This window comes from Plectropomus leopardus, chromosome 5 (genome assembly GCF_008729295.1).
Source record: "Plectropomus leopardus isolate mb chromosome 5, YSFRI_Pleo_2.0, whole genome shotgun sequence".
Taxonomy (NCBI): Eukaryota; Metazoa; Chordata; class Actinopteri; order Perciformes; family Serranidae; genus Plectropomus; species Plectropomus leopardus.
The window spans coordinates 13,549,270-13,570,130 of NC_056467.1; the positions used below are offsets into that span (position 1 = coordinate 13,549,270).

The window sequence follows — 20,861 nt, forward strand, 5'->3', positions numbered from 1 at the left end:
CACACATATTCAGCACACATGCAACCAAACAAACACACAAGCACATTTTCTGGTGAGTGAAAAACTGTTTATCAATAGGTTGTATGTCATGGTGTCTCCCTGTTCTAATTGTGGCAGTGCGGTTTTAAGATCAATGGTTTTTTTTTTTGTGTGTGTGTGTGTGTGTGTGTGTGTGTGTGTGTGTGTGTGTGTGTGTGTGTGTGTGTGTGTGCGTGACTGAAAGAATGTGTGAATGAAAGCAGCTCAACTGTATCAGAGCAACCATCCAAACCTGCAGCATCAGCCCCAGCAAAGGCACTGACACACATAAGACACATAAAAGAACGACTCATCTCACCAGTGAAATTTGAAAATCTTTGTAGGAATATGTTTTTAATTTTTAAACTCTACATACATTCATACATCTCTCAATTAGAGGAGCAGACAGTACGTGTGTTAAATCTGTGTGTGTTTGTGTGTGTATGAAAGGGTCGCAGATTGGGGGGGGGTTCCAGCTGCCTTCAGCACACCTGCATATTTATTATGTGCTTACAAAAAGGTGATGGAGACACATAATGAGGGACAGAGAGCCTGTTTAGACCTGGTATTAAAATGCATTTTGTTCATCAGAACACAAGCGGACAGTCGAGACATAAGGCTGCTCAAACCTGTGCCTATTATGCATCTCGAGCTGACCACTTGTGTCCTGCACTAATGATGAATGTACTCCTTGTTGGGAATGCATCAGGACACATTAGCGTTTATACTACAAAAGATATGTGGTTAAATGCATGCCAGACCAACTCGGCAAGTGGTTTGAGTGACTGGATCACAACGTTTCTTGGTGGTTGTTTACACTTGTATTAAGCGCTGTTCACTATTATCGCATCACCCAAAAACAAATTCTAACGCCAGATGTAAACAGGGCCAGAGAGACAACATGGGCAGAAAGACACAAACTGAGTGTGTATACATGTCTGAAATATATAATGAGGAATAAATGAATGTTATGTACTTGTTGCTGACATGATCATCAGAGGTTACACAGAGAGTTTTTCCACCAAATAGGCCATATACACAACTCCCACATAAAAAGAGTTTAATTTACAAATTCATTTTTTATATTTAAATGAGAGCTTAAAGTCCACTGTCAAGTCAGTCTGTAAACATTTCAACACAAATTCTTGCTGAAAATATATCTTTCTATGACAGGCTGCGAAGGTCCCAATGAAAAAACGCTGATAATCCTGCATGAAAAATCACATACACAGCCGTTTTCCTGATTACAATGAACGTGCGTTTACTGACTTGTAAAAAATAAGTAGTTTTTGGTGCCCCTTGTGAGTGAGTGCATGTGTGTGATTGCAACTATGCTGCATGTATGTGTCCATACATTATGTATGCAAGTACGAGATGGAGTTGGTTAAGTATGAGTCTGTGTGTGTGCATGAATGATTCCATACATGAGCATGTTAGTACAGCCACATGTAGTATGTACGCATGTGCACATACACACTCTCGTATAGAATCACATAAACATAAGTGTGATTATGGATGTGTATCGGGCATGCATGTAACCCTGCATTATTGTGTGTGTGTGTGTGTGTGTGTGTGTGTGTGTGTGTGTGTATGAACAGATGACTACGTGTGTGCGAGTGTGTACGTGCTAGTCGCTGTCTTCTCTCTCCTGGGTCTCAGCCAGGGAGCTCTCATCAATCTTCTCCAGGCTCTCAGCACGCTGGATGCTGAGCTCAGACAGCGGGATGATGGGTAATGTAGTCTGTTCTGGGTAGAGCCAGGGCTTTAAGCCGGGGTTGTGTTTCTGCTTCCACTCTGAATACTTCAAACAGGCTTTGTTGATCTTCTTCATCACCTAAAAAGAAGAAAGTAGATGAACAACACAAGTCAGACAACATCAGTGTTGGGAAGGTTACTTTTGAAATATAATAGGTTGTAGATTACTAGTTAACCTGTTAAAAATGAATCAAGGGCAATAAAAATGAAAAGCCCTAAAAAAATAAACAAATAAATAAAAACTGCAGACATATTGCGCTCAGTTTTTTCTCAACAGCTTTGCTGACCCGTATTCTCCAAAAATATGCCAAAAGCAGGCATTTCTGCATGGCAAACAGATTTAAAGTAACAGAATGAATGTTTTGGTCAACATATAAACTTTTTACTGTTAAGGTTTTTTTTAATATGTAACCCCTTTCTAAAGCCCAACATTTTGATAGTATTTTGACACAATTAATTATATACCATATATATATATTTCTCAGTAGCTGTAACTGTTGACAATTGAATTTATTTTGTACCTTGTTAAATGTAACTAGTTATTCCCCAGCACTGGATAACACATATTTTCTTTTTGTTTTTTTTTGTTGTTTGAAATGGCCCATCTATTGTCTATATTATTATCTTTGAGTGTGTGGAAAGTGCTTTATAAATAAAATGTATTATTATCATTACTTGAATACACTGCCCAGTGCTCAGATGAGGCACTGGACTGAACAGGGATGAAGAATAAAATTTAATATTTCATTAAATAATATTATTGGTTTACAAAATTAAATCACATGGAAATATTTTATATATCTCCATAATGGACTTTATTTTGAATTATAAACTAATCCTGACTTAAGAAAGCTAGAAAACCCAAACTGAGAAATTCTTCTTGTATTTGTTGTGTTGAAGTCATCGCCAGTGTTATTTTCAGAGGGAATTGTTCTTCTTACTGAACTGCTATTTTTTGACTGTCATCAAGGGGGTTGCTCCGACCCAGGCTGCTCTCCAGAGAATCTTTGCCCTATTTCAACACGTACACACACACCCTCAAACAGACAAACAAATGCTGGAAACTGTGTTTCTGGAATGTGTAGGAGAGATTATTGCTCACATTGGTTGTATAGGTGCCTATGGATCAACATCTCGCCAAACACCAGTTTTTTGGTGTGTTTCTATTATTATTTTTTAAAAATAATTTTGCTTTTTTAAATTTTTTTTAATTTATTTTTATAATTTGGAGGTTTTTGGGGGTGTTTTTTTTATTTTGGGTTGTTGTGTCAGTGCAGGATTTATATATATACACACACAGAGTATATTCACAGTGTGACATTAATACTTCTGCTAAAGGAACTAAATACATTTTCCACCACTGCCAAAAACAAAGAATCTGTATTATTCTGCAAATACTTACGTTGGGAGCAAAGAAGTAGGAAGACTTGTTAACAACCCACTTGGGTAACGAACCTGCAAAGAGAGACAAAGTGAACAGACGAAGATGGGGGAAAGTATGCGAATGATAGAAAGAGAGTAAAGGGGGAATAAGGGAATGGAGAGATATTAAAGCGGGAATCAAAGTTTGCTCTATTGTATGGCATTTAACCCAGGATCAAAGTGAAGCTTTTTAACTTGCTATTCACTGAAACACACATTAAAAACCAATGATTACAGACATTTACACAATTAACACTTGCATGAAAGAGTGGGACATTAAAGGAGTGAATTAGGGGGAAATAGGATTAACAGAGAGAAGACAAACTGAGTGAGGCCGCTGAGTGAAATAGACTCTGTCCTTCATATGGTTACTATGGCGACTCATTACAACATGAAGGCAAGGGAATGAATCATTCATTAAAACTGAGCATGCGTTAAGCACCTGTGTGTATGTGTGTGTGTGTGTGTGTGTGTGTGTCTGTGTTAGTTACCTCGTGGATCTACCTGGGCCATGTAAAAGAGGGTACAGTGGTTGCTTGGTCCCTGGCTCTGGATCATGTAGCCAGTCTGAATGGATACAGCTCGCACAAAGTCCTTTTTAGGAGGGTATTTCTGTACAGACACGACACCAAACACACACACACACACACACACACACACACACACACACACACACACACACACAGACACACACTTACTTACTTGTTGGAATTAACATACTTAGCCATTGCATGTACCAACCTTGAACAGGAGCCCTTTAAACGGCGACACAGAAATCACTTTTATTTAAAAAAAATCTTTATCTTTAAAGTCAAGATGAAATAACAAATGCCCTTTCACCTCTTTTAGGTAATTCCTTAGTCATATTGTGCACCTATTTAACAATATATGCTGAGCAAGCAAGCAAGACATTAGTAAAAAGTACAAGAAAATGAACTGAAAAACCCAAAACAAACTGAAACAAAAAACACGGGAAAGTAAAAAAAACAACACAAAAAAACAAAATCAATAAAAAAGCAAGGAAATTACCTGAAAATAAAGCGCTAAAAATAATAATAAATTCTGTTAAAATATTTTTTAATATTTTATTGTGCTAATTCTAAATTTAATTCTCTTTACCCTTGCTAAAAAACACAAAAAACATGCAAATTTCTAAATCTAAAGGCACGACATTTCTTGCCATTTTGCTCATTGCCTTTTCCCAATGTTTCTGAACGAAATCAAACTAACTTTCTCAGGGTTTGCAGTTTAAGACCTTGTGAAAAGTGTGTGAATGCAGCTCAAGAAAGGTGACGGTGATCCAGGGTAATGCACAAGGCTGCTACCCTTTTGGTGTTACACTGTCGCAGCATTACTATGACCCGCCCACTTTTCAACGATCATATCCCGCCTGCCTATTTTACTCGGAAACACCTCAGATGCTGAAGCTAGATACTTTCAAAATGCTGTTTCATCTGGACTGTAACTCTTTGTGTCCATCTGTCAATGGTCAACATACTTTGTGCAGGGTGAGCATTGGGATTCTGTTGTGTTTGTGTTTTTGTGCTGCCAGTCAGTCTGATAATCTGCTTCACGGTCATCTTTCTGATGTAAATCCAGTCCACACTACTCTGTGAATAACACAGCAGTAAAGACCCACTTCTCCACTGCTGGCTCCTTTGACTGTGTATCTAAGATAATTATTCATGATGATAAAGTACAGAACTGGTTAGCCTCTTCTAATTGGGACAGGCACACTGCAGAGCATTAAAGACACACAGAGAGGCAGCAACCTGAAGAAGCTTTATCAGAGAAGAGCTTCAGATAACTTCTTTATCTTTTCCCTTAAATTTGACTAACCCTGCACCTTTTTACTGGAAGGGTCCATCTGCTAATTTCTGAGAAGTAATTTATAATGTTCTGAGGTAATGTGATGGGTTTTTTTGTTAAGAGACACTAGAGGAAAATTGAAATATTACATGATGTGTCTTTCTACAGTGCTGACACATCAGCCATACCGGAAAACTCTGAATCTTATGATCTTATCATCAGTCAATTTGTTAATTGACTGATCATTTACTTGGCTTTGTGTTTTGGCTGTTAGTCCGACAAAACAGAGTCATCACTTTAGGCTCTGGTAACTCACAATGGACATTTGTTATTTTTTGACTTTTATAGATTTAACAAACAATCAACAAAACACAGAGTCTACTCTACAGCCACGCTGCACTTACTGAAGGCAAAGCTGTGCTTTGAGCTAGCGTTAGATGTATTAAAAATGTACAATGATTACCATGTTCACCAACCTAGTTTAACATCTTAGCATTTTAATATTTGCGAATTAGCACCAAAAACAGAGTACACCTACAGCTGAGGCTGTGGTGTACTCTGTACTCTGAAGTGTTGCAGGTATTTAAAAAAAAAAAAAAAAAAAAAAAATCTCCCAATTCAGTGAGCTTCATCCTCTGGGTACTATGGAAGCCCGTTTTTACCAGTGTTATGGAAAAAAGTCAAGTTAGTATCTAAAAAAAAAACCCAAAACATCAGTATAATAACATAATGAGCTAGCATTGCAAGATGAATATCTCAAAAGAATAACTAACTTACCTTGTTTCTCAAAATAATGATTTGATTTTCAAAAAATCAGTAATGATGTATCTGAATAAGGAGTTAACAAAATGAGTCACTATCTTAAAATGAATACCTCCAAATAATGACGACTTATCTCAAAATGAGTTAATATTTTAAAAAATAATGACATATTATCTCAAATATTGAGTTATTATTTTAAAAACAAAGAGTTAGTACCTCAAATTAACGATTAACTCATCTATGAATAATGAGTTATTATCTCAAAATAATAAGTTAGTGTCTAAAATAATAAGTTAGGATGCAAAATAATGATTTACTTATCTCAACACTGGGAAACTGTATGAAAAACAAGAAACAATACTGAGTCAAAAGTCTGAGAAAGTTTCTCATTATAATGACTTACAGGATCGTTTTTTTAGATCACACTGGCGGAAATGTGCTTCTATAGGGGACCATGAATATGTGTACATCCACCCAATAGTATCACTGCCATCCCTGGAGCCACGCTGCCATTGTGGCTCAATAGATCAACTGACAGAGTAATCATTAGTATTCATTAGCTGTAGCCCCAGTATAAATTTATCAATATCACTGGAAAGAACAAGTTGACTTAGTTACACAGGGGCAGCTGGATCTCAACAGCTTATTGCTGAAGATTTATGAATGCATGACTTAAAAAAAAGCAGTTATTAGTTGTGGGAAAGAGTGCAGATGAATATAGTATCAAATACAGAAGTGGACTGACTTTTGGCAGTAAATGTCTGAACTCAACACTCTACTAAAGATCCCCTTGAGCTGCACTCTACAAGTTGAGCTCTCAAATTCAGCTGATTATACAGAGTGACCTTGGCTAATTAAACACAGCCATGCACACACACGCAGAACATAAACACACGCATAACGTCTATTATGTTAGAAACCACTTATTGATGGAGGAATGCGGAAGGGGACGCGGAAGTCAACAGCTAAGAGTCACATGAGAGGTCTTATCCTTTTGTAAACATTTCATTAGTGATTGAAACTGAGAAACAGAGAGGGAAAAAGAGAAGAGGGGAAAGACCGAAAAAGTAACAAAGACAAGAGAAGAAAAGGAAAATGAGACAGAAAAGGCTGGAAGTCAGATCAAGAGAGTTACATGGAAACTATTACTCCGTTATTTGATGAAGTGATGGCCAGAAAATGAATCAGCGACTATTCTATATCTGATTTATCAAATACGTCATTTTTCTGACAAATGTTATCTGATTTCAGCTTTCAAATTGTGATGATTTGCTTGTCGTTGTCAAACGCAACAGTAAACTGAATATCTTCTGGTTGTAGAAGACATTTTTCACCATTTTCTGACATTTTCTAAACAAGATAATCAGTTCCTGGAGAAAAAATCTGCAGATTAATCAATACTTAAACTAATTTGATGTTGAAGCTTTTGAGGGATGGCAAGTACAAGTTTTAACACAGGATAGATTTTGTCCTCCTTTGGACAAGAAACGGAGAAATACAGCCGAACTAAAGGCTGAGGTTTTGGGCCTGATTCCAAACTGAAAGTCACTCACATGGTCTGGGCATTCTCTAATCACTCGGTTTGTTTTACTGCCGTTTGGCATTCAAATTACTCAAGTTCCTGAAAAGCCCGACTGGAGGCTGAACTAAAAACAATGTATTCAACAGGATCCATTTAGCTAAACTGAAGCAGTGCCAGCACACAGTACATCTATCATCCTCCCAGGTAAAAGCAGGAGGTACGGGCGGTGTTCTCTCTTTGGAAAGGTGCCTAACTCTCTTTACTTCCAGGATGCACTGGTTGTTTTAACTGACTGACTCACACACACACAGCTTTGTATTGCTGCCTTTGCACAAATATTGAAGGATTTCTGTTCATACAGCACAACGCCCTTAAGCTTGAATCAACCGTGTCGGCTCACCTAATGTGCACTCATTTCAAAACAGGCCATTTGTTTCACAATGCACCTTTGAGCACATACACGTACAGCTCTACAGAGGTGAATGAACACGGCCTCAGCCGAGCACTTATAAGCCCTGTGTGTGTTTGTATGTGTGAGCGTGTACTCACAGCATGTTTGACAGAGTAGTTCATGATGATGTAATCTTTCCCGATTGGCAGCCAGGAGCGAAGCGTGATGACATCGCGGTTCCGAAGAGGACTTGGACAATGCCCTGTTAACACACAAGGTAAATGTGATGAACAAAGCACTGGGCTGTGGATAAATGTGCACTTTGTGTGTGTGTGTCTCTGCTTCTCTTCTCAAATCATATTACTGACAACTGAATGCTTCCTGTAAAGAGCATGTTTACACTTACATGCGTAGTAACCAACATCCGCATTGACCGTAAGTTTCCCGATATCGAAGGTCTCGATGACATTTTTGTCCCATTTTTTTCTGTATTCAATGTCATGGAGAACATCGTACATGGTCTCAGCTGAAACATCCTTACAAACCATCCGACACTGAGAAGGAGAGACAGACAGAGAGAGACAGGTAGATATTAGAACAAAGTTCTTTGCGAAAATTACATGTAAACTTCAAGATATTGATACACTCTCTGACCAGATTAAAATGCAACATCTACTTGGAGGAAATGTGTCACCACCACAGAAGCAGCAAGATATGTCAGTGCACGTCACAGCCTAAAAAACAACCAACACAACACATAATAGCTGACGTTCATCTCCCCACAGCTTACACTCAGTCTTTTCATTTATTACTCTCATTTTACTTTTACTTTATTATTTATTTTGAATTAATGTCTTGTTAATTGTTTCTTTGTTGATATGTATGTAAGAGATAGAAAGATAGATATATATAGAGAGAGATAGATGGACCTGTATATTCAGTATTTGTGATGTATGTAATATGTGTAAAATGTTTTGTTTTGTGAACTGCTTTGGATAAAACATTTTTGTTCATGCTAATAAAGCTATTTGAATTTGACAGTGTTCATTTTTAGGCAATAAAGAACATGTGCAGAGCTAAAATAGTTAAACCTATTAGATTTACTGAGTTTAAAATACATTACCCATGCTATTGCACTGGTCACGCGAAAACATTTCAGAGCTTTATCCAATGCAAGCTAAGAGGTAGGAAATCCATTAGATTTTAATGAGGCTGCATGCCATAAATTCACACTGAAGTACTGTGCTGTTGTGAGGAGAGCTGCAGAGTTTGTAACTATTCATACTGCTCGAAACAAAAACAAACCCTGGTGAATACATCAAAGACGAGAACAAAATTCAACATCCATACTTAACGTGATGTGCAAACAGAACAAATAAACCAAGAAGACGTGTGTAAAAACAAGTGTTGAGGGATCCTGCACACACTTGGTTTGAAAGAAACACTCACACACACACACACACACACACACACACACACACAACTGCCAACTGACGTGTAAACGATTAGACATCAGATGGTCAGAGAGTATTAGTGTCAGAGAGCAGAGACACAGTATGTGTGTGTGACAGAGAGAAAGAGAAAATTAGGAGAGAATCAAGAGACAGGCCACTAACCACAGATGAGTCATTACTAGACCTGAGCTCTTAAATGGAAAACAACACAGTACAGGACAGATAAACACACACACACACACACACACACAAAAAGAGTCTGTCAGATGCTCTGTGAGAGTGAAGGGGTAGCAGGGTCTGATTTCCCCTAGAATCCCTTAAATAAATTATAGGGATAAATTTCAAAGCAAAATCAGAGGGATTATACATCCATACATGTTAATGTGGACCATGTATGGTTTAGTCGTGTATCACAGCTTATTAATGAAACCATAGGGACTCCTGCCTATGTCAGTTTTGAAGCAGATGGCACGGCACATACATTACAACCTATCTAAAGAGAGGTGTGCAGCCCTGGAGTAAAGCCGTTACTACAGTTACAATTGTTTGGGGAAAATTGGGAATTAGTCTTAAAATAACAACAACAAAGACGGACAGGGCCATGGAGGATAAGAGACACAACGAGACATTAAGAGCAAGTGAGAGGCCAAGAGAGAGTGAGAGAAAAACAGAGCCAGAAGAGTAAATGAGAAAGAAATGGACCGAGGGTGGTTATCTGTCCCAGATGATTTTAACTCCCATTACAAATCAGTCCAGGAGGGTTAAAACTTAATTTTCTTTCTCTTGTTCCCTGAGGGCTTCTTTAAAGAAAATGATCACCAACTGTACTCTACATTTGGCTGTTAGGCTCTCTTTGGTGTTTGCACTTGCCATTAAAAATGTGTTATCTGAAGAGCTCATTCAGATACGGATCTGCAAAATCCTTTACTAATCACTGAGTAACAATAACATCTTATTCAAGAGTAAAAAGACATGACTAAGGGTTTGCAGCCATGCTAGCAGCATTGTGAGGCTGTTTATAGAATCAATGTTAAGTATGATAGCATGCTAACATTTGTCAGGCTGTTCTCATACACATACATACGTAAAGTAATGCACAAGAATTTGTATATAGTCCCTGTAATCACGACCCAGTAATCTCTGTATAATCAATGTGCCAATGGAGGTGAAGAAGGAAGTAGTACAAAGAGTGGATCTCTGGATAAGTTAGTCGTTTGGGGTGGATGGGCCAAACAAACACAAGACTTAAACCCAGGAGACTGGTAATTGTGTCCATGTGTCTTTCCTTAAACCTAATCTACATAACTTTATTTGCCTTAAACCTAACCAATGTACGTTTCAGCTAAGTCTGTAACTTAACATTGAGTATCTATATTGACAATGCTTCTTTCTCTAAACCTAACCTACGTAACTTTACCTGCCTTAAACGAAATACCCTTACTTTAAGTATACAACTTTACGTACGTATCTTGACGACACCCAACCATGGTTCTTTTTCTAAACCCAGCCTACCTAACTTTACTTTCTCAAACCTAACCTACATAACTTTACTTGCCAAAAACTTAACTTATGTACCTATATGTTAAGTATGCAACTTTATGAGAAGCATGTAACTTCACGATGCGCAACCATGTTTCATTGAAAAACGTCTGTCATTTCATATTATGCTATGTATTTTATTTGGCTTACATCATCTGATAATGCTTTGCGTCCATCCGTTTAGTTTTCCCCTCTCTCTCCTATGGCTCTCTGCCTCTGACAGACACACACACACACACAAAGCAGGCTTTAACAGAGCTCCAGACCTCAACAAACTAGTCACATTTTGTGCCCAAGGAGCACCAGTGCGACTTACAAATACTATTAATCTGAGAACTGGAGAGCTGCTAGTTTGTTTCCAGATCACAGTGGACTAATCCTCATACCGCAGGTACAGTTTAACTGTCTGAAAATGCTACCATCCAACTGTTGGCTAAAGGCTTCAAGTCCATGACAAATCAACAATACCAGCCCAAGACAAGCCAGGTCCTTGAAAATATAAGCACTTTGGATTTCAGTTTGTTTTATTTAATTATAACAGTACTTTATTTAACTTTATATTTTTCCATTATTTAACATTATAACAGTATTTTATTAAACTTTATTACATAAATAGTTTATGTAACTTTATTTTATAGCAGTAGCTACTTTATTTGTAACTGTTCATTAAATATTTTCTTTTAGTAGTTGTTTTGTAGTTTAGAAGAGATTTCAAAACATTGATATATATATCGTGTATCATGATCAAGCCTAATAATATCATGATATTATTTTACATTCATGGGGCTCTTATTTGTTTGATATCCTACATACTGTATGTGCATTTCTGTTAAATATTATACTAACCCTTGCAGTAGAATACCTTATATTTGTTGATTAATATTGGACCAACCGCTCCATAGTCACCAGAAATTCACCATTTCAGAAACTGTTTTCAGGCCCAAAATTTGTTAAGTTAACTGTCCAGGGACCAGATATCATTCTAACAACCAGGCTCCCATTTTGGGGTCCAACCCACTATCTTGAGGAACATTATTTTACTATCTCTAGATCCAAATAGGTGTACAACAATATCAGTGTATACTGTATGTGAGAGTTAGGCTCACTTGCTGTGGGAATCCATTTAACTTTTATAGCCCTTAGACATTGGCAACAATCTCACAGGGCTTCACAATCAGCCACACTCTGGAAAAAAAGCAATTGAAAGTGCTGCATTGAAGTGACATCTTCCAAAACACAGACCCTCACTGAGAACAAGGAAATGAAAATTGTGTGCACGGAGCAGGTAAATACAGACTGAATGCTGAGAACAAAATCACATAGAACTGACAAAAAAAATATGTGAATGACTGAATAAGGTATCACCTAGTTGATCTTCTCATTATTTTAATCAAAAGCATCATAAAAGCTGATTTATGGTTCAGTTTAGGAGGCAGATTGGCACACTGAATTCAGGGTCAGATTCTGACACTCATGATAAGGACAGAGTATACCTTGATAGTAGACCTTTATTCCATTTATATGACAGCTAAAACTAACACTGTATGTGTGATTATCATATATACATTTATCTATATACTAAATTATTCACCTGAATGCTTTCAGTGTCCCCGTAATAAGATACATCTGTACAGTCTAATCCAATTCGATACAACTGTTCAGCCATAAAATCTATTTTTATGATGCCTATAATGTTCAGTTTTGTTGACAATGTCATAGATGTGTAAATTCAATTATTTGTTTATGACTGAGGTCATAGTTGAAGGTGGAGCTGTACTAGATAGCATTATATTGAGAGATGTTTCTTTTTTAGTAGAACATTAGAAATTATCTTAATGCAAGGTAGTTTAATACCACAGTGTAATACCTACATACAATCACAAAAACTCACAGGGCTTTACACATTGAATGTATAACGCCATTATAATGTACTGAATTTTGACTAGCTATAACTTGATGAGCCTAAATTTAATACATACTTTTTACATTTTGAATGCAGGACTTTGTGTTATAACTACTATTAATGAAATACACGAGAGGTCAGCAACCTTTACAATATGAACTACCATTTTTAATTTTCTTGGTAATCAGTGTGCTATATTAGCATTGAAATTAATATAAGGTTAAACTTTGACAAGACATCAAAATATAAAAATGAGCAAATTTGTAATATTATTCCATCCATATGGGTAAGTGAGTAGCAACATTTTAAAAAAAAAAACTCCCATAATCAGGACAGGACAACTTTTTTGCTTTCCATACTCACACAGGGACATTTGATAAATTTAGCCATGTCTACCTCATTATTAAAAGTTTTCTCATGTTTTGTCTCATAATAGCATTTCGCAATAAACGTTCGGGAAAAACAACATTTTGATGTCATAAAGTATACATAATGAGGTCCCTTTTGAACACATGACCCCCCTTTTCTGTCCACAAGGGTGGGAATTCCTGAACCTTCACTTTAGCTTCCTCAGATGTTAGCAGCCGGCCATCATCATCATCTACCGGGCCTGTAGCAGCAGTAATTGTTTTTCTGGCAACCAGTACTAGCAAATCAGATTAAATATATTGCAGTACTATAAGCAAGGTGATATAGTGCATTTTTTAAAATCTAATTTTAGGAGCTAGCAGTGTGCCCTTAATGACTATTTCATTGTTCTTTTGTGTTTACACCAGCAATATGCAGTCATGATTGAGTGTAAGAGTCAAATGGCTGAAGATGGAAAACAACACTTAAGGATCTAATATTAGGGGGTTTAAACACAAAATCAACCACCGCCAGAGAAATCTTTGCATGTAAGCTATAAATTTAAAATAGCTTCAGTGTTTCTAAGAATCTGTACAGTGTTACAATACATAATATCATGATACTTGGTTGTATCAATATTTTCTTATAAACCTAATTCCTGCTGACAGCAGTTATGATGCTTATTATGAAAAGTGTTATATCTGCAGAGGGAAAATACGTATAAGGAAAGAATTAACAGTGCTGGCATCAGTAAGGTCTCATATTTCACATCTGTGTGTGTGTGTGTGTGTGTGTGTGTGTGTGTGTGTGTGTGTGTGTGTGTGTGACGACAAGTGCGTAGACAGATTGGCAGAAGACCTACAGGTCAGAAAGCACCAGGTAGAACAATGGATGTGTTGTATCCACAGGCATACTGAGACTAGCGCAGCAGGAAGAAGGAAAACCAAATGAAAAAGGTTAAAGCGGAGAACTGTACGAAGATGTCCAGTGCAAAATGAAGACATACGGCTGAGTACACGTGTGCGTAATTCTATTACACACTAATTCAGTGAAGTCAACAGATGAAGCAAGGAGACGGAGATAGAGGGAGGCGGGTGAAAGAGAGTTCAGAGAGATAAAACAGAGACTGAGGGAGACAAAAGGCAGACAAGTAGCTACACAAACAGAATGTGTGTGAGTGTTTGGTGAGTCTTTTCTTCGTGCCTGGTCTGAGTCCACACTGTGCCCACTGCCCACTCAGAACACCCAATGACCTCTGACCCCTGCAACCCACTCCACCCACTACTTATCTTCTCCTTTATTCCCTGTCTCACCCACTCTTCTTCTCCTCTCTTTCTTCCCTTGCTCTGTCCTTTCCACCCGTCAACTCATGATTTGCTCCTCTGGGTGCTGATGCATGATGGTGGAAGACAATTATGAACCAAAAAAATGGAGGGGTGTGCAAGTGGGTGATTCAGAGCTGGGCTTCCCTGTGTGTCAGCAGGGGAGATCGCAACCCAGGAGTCTCCAGTATATGTGTGTGTGTGTGAGTGTGTGAGTTTGTAGGCATGACAGCGAGGCAGTCTGACAGTTTGTCAAACTATTAACAGTAAACACAAACCACCTACACACAAACACACACCCATGCATTGTGCACGGTGAGTCATGTGCTGACAAACGATGATGAAGATGAAGATGACGATGGTTACAGCTGTGATTACACTGCGGTACCAAAGTTGTTATTGATGAAAATGGCAGCTGCAATGATTATGACGATGATGGGGCTGATGATAATTAGGCCGCTAATGATGATTGCCAGTCTGCTCTCAATCTCTGATTTGGATATATCACTTTTTCTTTACTGCTATTGATACTATATCAGAGAGGGAAACAGGAAGAGAGGAAGAGTCTCAACACTCGCATTAATCATTCCACATGCATCGGCAAAGATGCATGCCATTATTTCGTCTATAAATAGAAATGCTGTATCTGTGGCATTGCTGCGTGCCCCTACCCTTACCCACACGAACACACACCTATGAGCATGATCCATACACACAACCCACTGTATTTACACACAGCTACACTTAAGGGTCCAGTGTGTAGGATTTAGGTGAATATATTGGTGAATACATAATCAGTATGTTTTTTTTCTTGGCGTATAGTCACCTGAAAATAAGAATTGTTGTGTTTTTGTTACCTTAGAATGAGCCATTTATATCTCCACAGAGAGCATGTCCTCATCTATCAAGTCCGCTATGTTGCACCGCCATATTTTTTTACAGTAACCTAGAGCAATCACACCAAACACTGGCTCTAGGGGGGCATTTGTGTTTTTGCATCGAACACAGTAGTTGCCAGCCTCTCTGCTGATGAGCAAAAAAACCTCTTGAGAATCTGAATCTTAAGGTATCAGAGAAAAAAAGATGAGCACACATTAGCAGGAAATGGGCTAACAACCCATCTGCAAAGTGGAAACACTGATTTGTAAAATGAAACTGCTTTATTCAGGGCCAGTGTCACAGACAAGGTTAAGCCTGGTGCCAGAATAAAATGCTCATTTCAGCTCTCTAAACTTACAGGGACTTGCACAGACAAATCTTAAAGACTCGTAGGTTTAGCCCGCTTGGGGTTAAACTAAGTCAGTTCCAAGAGGGAGGATCAGAGTGACTCTAGGACTAAATTAGGCTTAAATTAATCCCCCAAGGAAACAGGTTAAACTTCTGCTGAACTATGTTTATGAGAGAGCATGGATTACTTGGAATATCTAAATGAAGACAATAATCCATTGAATAAAAAATTTAAAGAATGACTGTTCACACTCATGAATATCCACATTACAAAACTTTTTTTTTTTTTTTTTTTACACAATTTATAGCCCTCATTTTTGCTGGTAATAACAACTGTCTTATTACTGTAATTTTTTTGGATTACAGCTCTCTCCCCCAACTTCATTTCTGATTCAACCTGTTGAATTCTCTCTTTCTTCATTTTATACTTTTTTTATACTTGTGGTTTTATTCTGTTTTGTTTTTTTTAACATCTTAATTCTGGTCACCATTTGCTTCAGTTTTGGGACATGACTGCAACATGAAAGCCATTTAAATGTAGTTTAACTCGTCCATATTAAGGCCTACCCCTATCTTATAGCCCCTATCTGTTTGTGAGACCAGCACCTGGTCCTTTTGTTTTGGAGAGGAAGAGACCTCTGGATAATTCAGCACCAGTTTAAAACCTCCTGAACAATGAACACTGAAGGAATCCTTATCAGGAGCTCATGCTTCACACATGGCAGACGTTTTTGCTGGGTGCAATCTGCACTCCTCGTCATTGGATGTCACTAAGTCCCCCTAAATCCTTCACGCTGCTATTTTAATGTCATCATTTTGTGAAGAGGAACATATAAATGTGCACCATGTCAGAGTTTCAATGAAATATTTGGCAGACTGACTGTGTGAGATCAAAAGATAACGAGAGAGTGAGAAGGATGTACTATGCAAAATAAAGCTCCTGTAACTGTCATTTACATTAAGATAAAGTGCCCGGTGTAGATAGGAGCCCCACTCAAACTCTATGTGTGTGTTTCTGTGTGCACTTTCTACTTTCCTCTGTTTGCAGAGCTGTCCTGAGGAAACACACCTGTCCCTGCCCTCTGAGCATATTATTGCACGCACACACACACACACACACACACACACACACACACACACACACACACACACACAGAGATATCCCTGTATCTTTGAGAGGACCCCCCTGACATAATGCATCTTCTTGCCCCTTACCCAAACCTTAAACATCACAACCAAATGCCGAACCACAACCATTAACCTAACCAAAACCTAACTGTAACCTAAACCTTAAAAGGAAGTGATGGCCGGCCAAACCGTCCTCACTCTGTTGGTTAAAAATGTGTTTTGGTCCTCAAAATGTAGAAAAGACAGGAACACACACCAGCTGATGCAGACATTATACACCTTCTGCACACACAGGACATACCCTGAGGAATCACACAGGCAAATGAGGCCAATTTACACAATCCTTGACTGTTTACAACACACAAAGACCCTGCCCCACAGGTACAAAGATACAGCAGACTGAGGGGGGCTGGGAAAACCCCTTTACAGTTGATGCTCCTCCACGCCTCTATTCACACACACACACACCCATGCATGCACACACACACTAATTTATTTAACAAAGCAAACACCTGGTGGCTGGCTCACAACCGTCAGACCCGGATACACCAGCAGGAACGTACACACACAGATTTACACAGAAGACAGTGTGTTTAATTTCTATCTCTATATATGGAGGGGGGCAATGTGTCTCAGAAGAAGTTACAGAAATAGGATTATTATGTCACATCCAAACAGAAAAGTTTGGTATAGGTTGATTATGTGGATGCAACCTCCCAAAAACAGCTGTGATGCCAAATCTGTCTTAAAGTCAAAGTGACAACACGACAAGAGATTTCGAGCCAGTTAAGCACAAAATTGCCAGTCAGTCAGCTCTGAGGCTAAGCTGTGACTTAAGTGTGCAACAACAATGTGAACTGCAAGTATAACTGTGATATCATATATCATATATCATTTTTTTTTAATTTATAGATCAGGGTTAACAATTTCTAACAATTCAGATCTAACAAGATCTAAAACCAGAGTGCTGCAGGTATGGGCCCTAAAACCCTGAGGTATTTTAGCACTCCCAGTTCGCTTATCTTGAAGTCAGTGTAAGAGACTTTCGTGTTTTTTTCTACAATATAAAATACATCAGTGGATTCCCCTCTCGTGTATTTTAAAGCTTTTCTGTTTCTGAAAAAAAGATGGCACCCTACAAGTGGCTAAATAAGACTAAAGAACGTCTTCACGCCAGACATGGTTGCATTGTTGTGATGGTGAGGATGAAGTCATGTGACCATGGTATTGTTTGTTTGTAGTTTAACATCATCTTTATACTTCTGACAATTGCATTTACACTTAAAAAATTATAACAGTGGTGTTCATTTGTGAATGGTTTTGCTGTTTTTTTGTTTGCCACTGAGCTTTTTTTTTTTTTACAATAATCCAAAACCCAATGAAAAAATCCCATTGACTTTTTGTTAAGGGAATCAGTGCAATTTTAACTTCCACGTGGGCTAAGAAAAAAAAATCATCCCTGTAGCACTCTATTTTTGTTAAATTTAAAAGATCTAGAATAAATCGCAATGTCCAGGTAGTGTGAGTGAAAGTTCTTCACTATTTATTTAAGTATTTATATATGACCTAAGTATATGTGTATGAATGTATCAGGCAACTTCAGCCAGGCTTGAGAAAGACAGATCACCTGAGCCAACAAACTACACTTATGACTTACAGAATATCATTTTCTTCAAATTACTGATGATCTTAACAATGTCCCAAAATATAAAAAAAGGAGCTGAGAGTTGTGCACTTTTAATCCTAACTTGTGTGAAAACTGCTTTAATCATCTATTTCTATTCATGTATGTTTTTGCATCAAAAGTGCTGAGTATTTTTTTCCTCCGGGTCTCAGTCTAGGAACACTAACAAAGCATTATTAATAATGGTGCTCAGATAAAACGTGTTAGCAGCATGGCTTAAAGGGACCCTGCTGTCCTGATGACGCCTTCGCATCGACTCCCAAGACAAACATTCGCATTTGAGACAAACTGCCACAACTGCTGTTTGACTAGATAACAAAGTTTGCACACCAACTACTTTCACATGGCTGTCACATTATTATCTCACCTTAACAATTATCAGGATCTGATGCATTTTTTTTCCACCTGGTGCACCCTTTTAATGTCAAAATGTACAATAAGCACATTTTGCAGTTTTAGGGCTGGTTAAATGCTAAGTTAAAAAAAAACACCTGCAAATACTGACAGATAATCACAAGTTATCAAAATTATGTATTTAACCTGCATATTTTGTCATTAAAACCCAAATATATTCAAACTAGGTGAATATGTAATAGAGAAAAGCAGCAACTCCTGAAATGTCAGAAGCTGTAAGCACTGAATCAAAAACTTAAATTCATAACTGCACTCATGATTTTATTTTCTATTGACAATCAGCTAATCAACTGTTCCTTTCAGCCGTAGTCACTTCTATTGTCCATTGTACCATTTTAACTTTTGTTCACTTCCCTGTGCTGTGTTAAATACTTGCACAAACTGTATGCAAAACCAGCTTCAGAGAAGTCAACAAAGTAAGCCAACATATTATACTCAACACTACCTAATGTGCTTTAGGGAAGACACTTAAAAATCGTTTCACCGGCAGGGAATATGGGTGTCACAAGAGAATTAAGCCTGCCTCCTGAAGCTCTCACTCTTTTAGTGTGCATCTAATATGAATTCACAACTCCACCACTGTGCACATTTATAAATAGATGAGTGAATCTAACACAGGATGTGTTCACTGACTTGTGATTAAAAAAATTAACTGCAGGCTTAATAGTTGCAATTTTAGCAACATATTGTAACGATTTACAGGGTTCCCACACATTTACATGTAACACTTTTCAAAACTTTTGAAGGAACCATAACACTTTTTTTTCTCGGCACAGTCTTTTGAAACATATTATCCGCAGAAGACAACTGTTACAATTTCATTACACACATCAAAATTATATGACTTTACCAAAACTTTCAATGGTTTGAACTCATTCCACAACGTTATTGTGAAATCACAAACCTTTCCTGGTTTTCCATGACTGTGAGAACCCAGTATCTGTGCAAATTCTTTTATGTGCTTATATAGTGTGCTGCTGTGTCATCCATATATTTGCAATGCAATACTCAGTTAGCTGGTTGCTTCTGCTGCAACTAGCCTACTATGCAGGAAAAGAAGCAGCAGTTAGAGCGTGTCAGCAGTTTGAATCATATGGGAATTGAGAAATAAAAGCACCTCTGTGGCAACTGATAGTGCAGTGTTTTTGTTATCATTTCCTGCTATTAAATAATGCAGATCTTAACTATACTTTGTGACGCTTTTTAACATATTCTAAGGGACTTACACTATTTCCTACCTTAATATAGTCTCACCTTAATTTTGTGGATGGACTTGCCCTCCTCCAGTACCTGGGTCCACACCGTGATGCCCCCGTTATTGAGGGTGATATTCCAGCCTTCCTCGCACAGACACTCCGCCTTGAAGCTGGCAAACGCCCGGTCGTCCGGGATGGTCACAGTCTGCCCAGACATGGCTCGTTACCGGAGAGGGGAGGTGGTGGGAGACGAGAGGAGCGGGTTCTGACAGACAACTGGTGGGCCCTGAGGAGACACGGTGAGAGATGAAGGAGAGTAGCCACTCTTGTGCTTCTCCTCTGTGGGAATAAACTTGTCTAATTCAATTTCCTCCTTGCAAGAAGCTTTTGTGGGCTGCACCGCGTCTTGTGATGATCGGTGTGCGTGTGTGCGCGTGCTCAGGGAGGTCCAACAACCGCAATCCAGCCCGCACAAACTAATCAAACAGAGGTGCACGCAGGCACAGCCTACCACAGGTGAGCGCTCACAAAAATAAGGCAAACAAGTGTCAAGAAAACCAGATGGACGAATCAAATGAGGCTTTTCGTTGATCACGGTGGTTGAATAAGTTTCGGTCCGGTTCAGCAGTCCTCAGAAACAACCGCTCTTCAGACAAACCATATGTTTCTGTTTCCGCTCGTCTCTCTCCGTCTGTCTCTCTGGTTCTCCGGGTCTCCCTCTTATCTGTGCTCCCCTCTGTGCGTCTTTCTCTTTTTCTCTCTCAGTGGTGGTCTTCCGTGAGCTTATAATCATTCGCAGCGGCTCTCCATCGCTGCGTCGCTGCTGTGGCAGGTGGTGGAGGAGTCTGCGGTGAGAAATAAGAGGAAGAGGTGGAGGTGGAAGAGGGAGAGGAGGAGAGCCCAGGCTGAGGAGGCAGGCAGCGCAGGGACGGCTACGATGGAAACGCCTCCCTGTGCTGCCTTCACG

At 38.6% G+C, this 20,861-nt stretch overlaps 1 protein-coding gene across 3 annotated transcripts in view; it reads right to left on the reverse strand.

Annotated features, from left to right (window-relative positions):
- Positions 1 to 340: 340 nt before the first annotated feature.
- stard10 (StAR-related lipid transfer (START) domain containing 10) overlaps positions 341 to 20,861 on the reverse strand; it is a 51,055-nt gene continuing 30,534 nt past the window's right edge. For all 3 annotated transcript variants that reach the window (XM_042486065.1, XM_042486064.1, XM_042486066.1), the window contains 6 exons: positions 19,953 to 20,739; positions 8,086 to 8,233; positions 7,838 to 7,941; positions 3,687 to 3,807; positions 3,176 to 3,228; positions 341 to 1,852 (listed from right to left, as the gene is read on the reverse strand). In XM_042486065.1, the coding sequence (XP_042341999.1) occupies positions 1,646 to 1,852; positions 3,176 to 3,228; positions 3,687 to 3,807; positions 7,838 to 7,941; positions 8,086 to 8,233; positions 19,953 to 20,111 (792 nt within the window). In that variant the 5' untranslated portion in view covers positions 20,112 to 20,739 and the 3' untranslated portion in view covers positions 341 to 1,645. The remainder of the gene's footprint in view (positions 1,853 to 3,175; positions 3,229 to 3,686; positions 3,808 to 7,837; positions 7,942 to 8,085; positions 8,234 to 19,952; positions 20,740 to 20,861) is intronic.